This window comes from Magnolia sinica, chromosome 17, assembly GCF_029962835.1.
Source record: "Magnolia sinica isolate HGM2019 chromosome 17, MsV1, whole genome shotgun sequence".
Taxonomy (NCBI): domain Eukaryota; kingdom Viridiplantae; phylum Streptophyta; class Magnoliopsida; order Magnoliales; family Magnoliaceae; genus Magnolia; species Magnolia sinica.
In genome coordinates, this window is record NC_080589.1 from 67,159,951 (window position 1) to 67,167,937 (window position 7,987).

Below are 7,987 nucleotides of genomic sequence, written 5' to 3' on the forward strand. Positions count from 1 at the left end.
AGAACAATTACGACAGTTGGAGCAGTCATGTTAATCACACCAAATGAACGGTTCTAACCGGCGTGCTTGGGGGCCTTTTGCTGAATGTGACCGTTGATAAGGCATCCTATGGTGGGAACCTCCTGACGAAAGGCTTGGATCTCATAAACATTTACAAGGTTGCAGCATTCATAGAGTAACTTTATGCTACACCTCCACACGCGGATACACATGCCAACTCGGTGCACACGTATCATGAACCAGGTGGGGCTTGATGGGTGTATTCTGTATCCCTGCCGTCCATTCATTTTTCTGGATAATTTTAGGGCATGATCCAAAAAATGAAGAAGATCCAATTATCAGGTGGACCATACTCTAGGAAACAGCTGGTGATTGGCTATTGATGGACCACAAAAGTTCTGGATCAAACTTATATTTGTTTTTTTGAAAAAAAAATAAAAATAATTTTTTAAATTTTCCTTTCATCGATGCTTATGTGGATGGCAAATAAACAATATGGAAACATTAAGGTGGGCCATAAGAAGTTTTTAATGGTAAGCTGTTCAATCATAACGGTTTCCTAGAGTATGGTCCACCTGATAATTGGATCTTCTTCGCTTTTGGGATGATGCCCTTAAAATGATATGGAGAAATGGATGGACGGGTTGGATACAAAATATACACATCAAGGTGGTCATCATTATCTGTTTCAAATTATTTGTTTAAACATAAATTATGGGTTGTAAATAGAGAGTCATATACTTTTAAAAGAAAAAAAAGATAAAGAAAATTATAATTTTTTTTAATATTATAAATTAATAAATTCATCATTCAGTCAAATGTAAGTGATGTCATCACACAATTAGATACATATTCATTACCCATTTTCAACCATTTGCTATTGTACTTGGAAAACCAAACACCCTCAAAATCCCACAAGGCTTATATAAGATGCTATGTTGGCTTGACTTAGCAACACATGGCGTTTGCTCAACCCTAGTCCAACCCAAGGTTCCTATACCTCAATCCTAACCCAACCCAACCTTTGGTTAGGAATTCTCAACCCAAGCGGGCTCAGTCAGGTTGGTTGGGTTGGTCGGGTGGATATATGCTAACATTTTCATTATTACATTAGTCTATTATATTTCCAATACAGGTCTTATTTTTTGTACCTATGATTTTATTAATTAAATATATACTTATTTATAGTAAAGAAGTTCATTTTTTCTAAACAAACAAGCTAAATTACAAGACAACTACTTTGAAAGTCATGTTGTGTAGCACATCTATTTGGGAGAGAAATCCGGCGTATCTTGTTAGCTTGAGTCATCGAAAATGACATGGACCAATGAAACCCAACGACATTAGAATTTCTTGTGCCTTCAACACAAACAATCAGCACTCAATTATAATTTATAAGGAACTTGTATATCAATCGGGTTGGATTGAGCAACCCGAAAGCTCAACCCGAGCCCAACCCAAGTTTTATCGGGTTGGTGTTTGTATAGCCCAAGCCCCAGACCGAACCCAATACATCATGCCCAAGGTCAGTCAGGTTGAACCCGCCCAACTTTCAGCCCTATTATTTATATACTAATTGTACATTTTTTTCCTTGGCTTCAATCGATTTGACCAGCTTAGCATGGTTTGTTAAACCTTGTCTAGATCTAATTTATCTTTAGCAAAATTTAAAGATAAGGAATGTACTTTTTAAGTGGAGCTCAAATGCCATTGAATGCGCATTCAACATGTACAATTTCCTATTTTGTTCCTCTTTCTATTCTTCCTAAGACTCTTTAATAAAAAAATTTACCTTAAAAAAAATAAAAAAATAAGTGAAGATAGTGATAGCCTGTTTTAGTACATATCACCGCATTTTGAATTAATGAGGTGCTAAGTGGATTGTGAAACAGAAGATGAAAAAAATGGTGATGGAAAAAAATGTCATGGAATTATAATAATGGTTAGTATCATTTACAGGTTTACCATGTCGACGGGGTTTTATATCACAATCGTTTCGATCATTAAATGGTGGACTGCTAAACATAATTACTACCTCCATAATAATTGAGGATGTCATCAAAAAATTTTCAAGAATCACAATCCACCACTTACAGGTTTTCTTTGCATTTCTGTGAGAGCATCAAAGCCAGTTTGCAGTGGAGCAGTAAGCATGTATATTCTAGTCTTGGGCTAGACCCATATGCTAGTTTAGCACCACTACACCTCAGACATTGCGAGTCATGCTGTGGATGGAGCATAACTCTACTATCTCACTGATAAGGCAACCCTAACCATCCAATTAATGGCTATCAAATGGATGATTAAAAGTAAAATATTGACTGATCCAAATTCAAAGGAAAAATCAGATGGTTAATATCATCTTCATCTTAGAAGACAGAAAGGCAAATGCTGCCCTTCATCTTTCATGATGTTATTTCTCTTTTCTGCTTTGTATTCTTTTCCCGCTTCGCAGGCTTTATAATAAATTGTTGTTTCCTCTCAAAAATAAAAATATAAAATATAAAATATTATCTTCTGTATAATTTTTTGGCTATGCTCGATCCACAGCTAGGTGAGCAATTTGGATTGCCATACACGTATACCGGTGTATAGTTGGCACCACCATTTTTTTAAATGGTTTTAAACTGACAAGAGTCGCTGTTTATTAATCTGGAACAGAAGAGACACCTTTTCCGTGCAGCTTCCTTTTCCGCCATGAGCAGCTTCTTTAACCTTAGAATTTCTTCATCCTTATCAGCCAGCCACGCTTTAACCTATCGAGGATATAAAGTATACCATGATTACAAGACAGGTTTATACAATGAAGTAGGCATTTGGACTGGAGAAAATCCACATGGAATGACATGTGTGGGACATTTGAGACAAGCACCAGGTGGGCCCCACACACAATGTGGACAACCTAACTCAGAAGTCAATCTGGTCAGCTCATTGCTTTCATACACACAAAAACAATGTACGGTTTTAAAATACCTAAGTCCACATTGAGTGTAGATGTGCAGCCCACCTGATGATCAGACCTGCCTGGTTTTTGAGTCAGTCATTGACAAGTCAGGGTACACCTGATGTAGGGCTTGCATATCCATACTCATGGCTGTGTTGGGTGTGAGTGTGAAGAGGTGCATGTGGGCCCACCAGAACTTTGAATATGGACCCTACATTCTAAATGTCCAGAAAATGAATAAATAAAGTATAATAAAAGCCTAACCAGTTTCTGTTCCACCAGAAAACTGGTGCAAGCAATAAGATTCTTCGTCTCAAGACCAATCTTCCCTGCTTCATCAAAAACAAAATTTTGAATGGATGCATCTGTTCCAGCACATAAGAAGGTCTTCTCACTAGCATCATCAAGTATACTGAATAATTCCTTAGAAGATATAGGAAATCTGGAAGGGCTAGCTTGGACAACATCCTACAAAAGCACATTTAGTAATTAATATCAGGAAATAAAACAAATAACTGGAAGATAAAAGAACTTCGGGTGTATAGAGGTGTGTGCCTTACCAAAAGAGCTGCACCAGCCTTTACGTAAATTTGTGGCACTGAACAAGACCCCGGTCTTCGGATGAATGACATCAATGCTCTTATGATAGAAGATCCAGCAACTTCCTAAAATGCACTGCTTATTAGAAACATATCCAATGCAAAAACAATAATGACATTAAATCATTTTAATTTCTAAGAGAGGCGTGGCTTGTTGGTTCTGATATCAAGATCTCAATCTAAATAATTTTCAATTTAGTTTCGGTTTTGCATAATATATAAAAGATCAACTGCAAGACACGGTTGTAAATCTCACATTCTATATTACAGGTTAGCCATGAAGCTATTTGGCCGGACAAAGTTGCAGGAACTGGGACGCACCAATGATTAAAGATCATTATATCCAGTGTTTATATTGGTCAGCACCCAGAAATGTTTGGAAAGAAATAAAAACAGTTCTTAGCTTCATGGTATGTGATGTAGCCATAAGATTCAGGATTCAATAGCGAGAAAAATCATTCAATGGAGCAATTCATGATAAAAGGTTTCTCTTGGCAGCAACCAACGGCTTTTTTTTTATTTTTGGAAAATGAGCAACCAACAACGATGAGATAGTTTATTATCAAATGAGTGCATGCTAAGGAGTTATATAAATGCATTTTCTCACAACTAAGACAACATGTAGGCCAGAGAAATAATGCTTAGATATTGGATCATCACCTCAAGTTTCACACTCTTGAATGATACAATTTCCCTTGCTTCATCCAAAGAGAGCTAAAAAACATAAATGAGCAATCTCAGTGACAGCAATAAAGGGGATAAAATTTTTACTCATACCAAAAGTGACAGATATGCATTACCTTGTCCCAAAATGCACCCAGGGAATCTCTGTTCTTCAGAGAGTCCTACAAATTCGTTAAAAGCATAGCAAGGGAATGTCAAAAGAGGCAAATTGAAGAAATAAAATACAAACGTTGATACAAAATTACAAACCAACTAAATCTCACCAAACCATCAAGATTGCTTAATTTGAAGAAAAAAAAGAGTTAAAATGTCTAAATATGTAGAAATGACTGGAATAGAATTCTGAACCAACATTTACAAACTTGAAAATACAGGCACATTCACATATCTATAGTTCAAATTGCAAATTAGTACTGTTCGCTCAAATTATACACGACTAATATAATATGAAAGCTAAGCAGGTTGGTAATCCATTCATATAGCTAAAGGACTGAAAATGCTAGAAAATTTCAACTTGAGTCAACTGACGATTAAACAATGAAAAAAAAAAAAATCAGTTTTCTTTTGTTGAAATGATAATGGAGCCAATAATTTGATTACAGTCACTAGTTGCAGTCATGCAATAATAGTTTCAACTATCAACAGCCAATATGGTGGCTGATGTGGTGAATGTGGCAGCTGATGCTCTTGCTAGGAAAGGGTGCTCCCTGCCTGTGTTATTGAGAGAGCTTCCATGTCCCTCTTTTATGGGTTCTCTTTAATGAAGTATCTACTCTTCGGGAAAGGAAAAAAAAAAACAAACTTACAGACGATATAAAAGGAATCACCATTCGATAGAAGGCCATCAATTACATGTGCTTTCCCATGGTACCAAAAAATGGTTACTTAACAGCCATAGCAGTAATGGTGGGACCCGTTACACAATACAGAGCTGTAACACCCGTTTTAAGAAAAAGGTCCCATAACAGGCCAATATGGAGGTGTGACAGGCCAATACAGGCCTGTAATGGTCTGATATAGGGCGATATAGTTTCTACCTTCAATTTAAGTTTTAAACCATTATAAGACCGTAACGGCCATTACGGCTTGTATCATAACAGGCATAAGGTGTTGCAGCCATCATTACCGTTATTGAATACCTTGCTTTGTCCGCAAAGAAAAGCCTACCAAAAAACTAGACATACTTGGGTCTCCAAGAAAATATGTGGTGAAAAGTACATGTTATCTGATATATGAGATTATATGGAATTAGAAGGCACAAAAACCTCATTGATATTCAATGATTGTCGGTGAACACATATGTGGCGCTTATAGTTGATGGACGAGCAAAATTCTCGGAAGCACTTATCACACTTTTGCACCTTAGGAGGTGACAACAAAGGCCAGCCTGGGAGACCTGCCACACAAAGGAAATGATAGCCAGTCAATAACATAGACCCACTGCTTCAACCTGAAGAAAACCTATGGCTGGCTAAAACCCAAAATACCTGCTTTTGACACTTGACACGCATTTTCAGGCTCAACATTGGCCTTAGCAGCGGCTTGGGCCAAGGCAACAACAGCTTCGGGAATTTTGAGAGTTTGCATTTGTTCAGAGGTGCTTTGTGTCCCCTTGATGGGGACTCCACTACACTTTTTAGAGGGAGCAGATTCCTTTACGCCCTTCATCTCAGATACAAATGAGCTCATACCATTGCCATGTTCTAGAGGTCGCTCCTTCCCTTGTGGATCTAAAGTCTGAAGTAACTGGATCCACTGAATTGGACTTTCACGATCCCTTGAGAAAGAAAGAAAAGGAACTTTCCCTATTGCTTGCCCGATGAAAGTATCAAGGGAGTCATCTACTTCCTTCTCTGCCTTCGCAGTCTTCTGCTCAGGCTTCATTGCATCAGGAATTAAACTGGTTCTCAGTTTTGCATCTGACATCTACAAAATCACCAAAAACCCACAGCCGTGTGAAAAGGGCCCTGCACAAAAAATAATAATAATGATTTTATTTTTTATTTTTTTTTAAAGATGATTGGGATCCATGGGCCACCTATCCTTCTTTTTGAAACATTAAGCGAAATGGATGAATTGCCTTGACTACATTGCATCATATAATACCCATAGCCATATATAAAATCCCACATTCAGTTGGTAATATAGAAAGATAAATGTGCATTGGGAAAAGCATTATCACACTTTTTCACCTTAGGAGGAGACAACAAAGGCCAGCCTGGGAGACCTGCAACACAAAGGAAATGATAGCCAGTCAATAACATAGACCCGCCACTTGACCTGAAGAAAACCTATGGCTAGCTAGAACCCGAAATACCTGCTTGTGACACTTGACACACATTTTCAGGCTCAACATTGACCTTAGCAGCAGCTTGCGCCAAGGCAACAACAGCCTCAGGAATTTTGAGAGTTTGCATTTGTTTAGAGGTGCTTTGTGTCCCCTTTATAGGGACTCCACTACACTTTTTAGAGGGAACCGATTCCTTTACACCATTCATCTTAGATACATATGAGTTCATACCACTGCCATGTTCTAGAGGTCGTTCCTTCCCTTCTATAGTGTTATTAACCCTTGGACCTTTAGAAAGCTTGTTAGCTCCTTGTGGATCTAAAGTCTGAAGTAACTGGATCCACTGAATTGGACTTTCACGATCCCTTGAGAAAGAAAGAAAAGGAACTTTCCCTATTGCTTGCCCAATGAAAGTATCAAGGGAGTCATCTACTTCCTTCTCTGCCTTCGCAGTCTTCTGCTCAGACTTCATTGCATCAGGAATCAAACTGGTTCTCAGTTTTGCATCTGACATCTACAAAATCACCAAAAACCCATAGCCATGTGTAAAGGGCCCTGTGCAAAAAATAATAATAATGATAAATAAATAAATAAAAGATGATTGGGATCCACGGACCACCTATCTTCTTTTTGAAATACTACGCGAGATGCATGAATTGCCTTGACTACATTGCATCATATAATACCCATAGCCATATATAAAATCCCCCATTCAGTTGGTAATATAGAAAGGTAAACGTGCATTGGGAAAAGCATCCAAATTGCCAGTCCAGCAGAAACAGTTCTGCCCAAATGATATGCAGAGTCTAGGAAATGTAGAAGTTGGAAAAAGACCCATCCCACTCAATAGAAATATAATCCCAAATGCACCCTAAGCTAAGACCATCAAATTCCTAAATGCTGATAAAAGTTCTCTAATCCATTTCTAACCAAGGATCAAGGAAAATACATCTAATCAAAAACCATAAATAAATACAACAGAAATCAATTCACACAATGAAGCCATTAAAATTTTTAAAAATAAAAATAAAGATAAAAATTTAAAGACTTACCATCCGAATGCAATCAAATCAACAAGAAAAACAATCCATGCAAAAAGTGCACCAAGAAAATCCCACCACATTCGAAGCTACTTAAAAGCAATAGCAGATTCAACTCTAATGCAGTCTCACCGGACTGAATAAAAAGGAACAGAAACCCCAGCTATTGTACAGCGAGGACGAGTAAGTAGTAAATGATTTACTAGCAAATCATTTATTACTTGTGTTTGGATGCTCTAATTTGCTGGTAAATCATTTACTAGAAAAGCCCCCTTCTCATTAACCAGGAAAAAGCCCCAGCCGCACACCCCCCCGCTCTCTCTCTCTCTCTCTCTCTCTCTCTCTCTCTCTCTCTCTCTCTCTCTCTCTCTCTCTCTCTCTCTATATATATATATATATATATATATATATATCATTTACAGCCTTCAAG

At 37.6% G+C, this 7,987-nt stretch overlaps 1 protein-coding gene across 2 annotated transcripts; it reads right to left on the reverse strand.

The window, feature by feature from the left end:
* Nucleotides 1-2,403: 2,403 nt before the first annotated feature.
* LOC131231639 (uncharacterized) lies at nucleotides 2,404-7,708 on the reverse strand. Of its 2 annotated transcripts, none has more exons than XM_058227895.1 (9): nucleotides 6,749-7,708; nucleotides 6,420-6,454; nucleotides 5,715-6,153; nucleotides 5,493-5,623; nucleotides 4,344-4,388; nucleotides 4,204-4,257; nucleotides 3,505-3,609; nucleotides 3,209-3,412; nucleotides 2,404-2,756 (listed from the first exon to the last, which is right to left on the reverse strand). In XM_058227895.1, exons 1-9 carry the CDS (start codon nucleotides 7,029-7,031, stop codon nucleotides 2,613-2,615), a joined length of 1,440 nt encoding a protein of 479 aa, XP_058083878.1. In that variant the 5' UTR covers nucleotides 7,032-7,708; the 3' UTR covers nucleotides 2,404-2,612. The 2 variants fall into 2 exon arrangements, with proteins under 2 accessions (XP_058083878.1, XP_058083877.1); XM_058227894.1 differs by having other exon boundaries at nucleotides 6,545-7,708.
* Nucleotides 7,709-7,987: the final 279 nt, after the last annotated feature.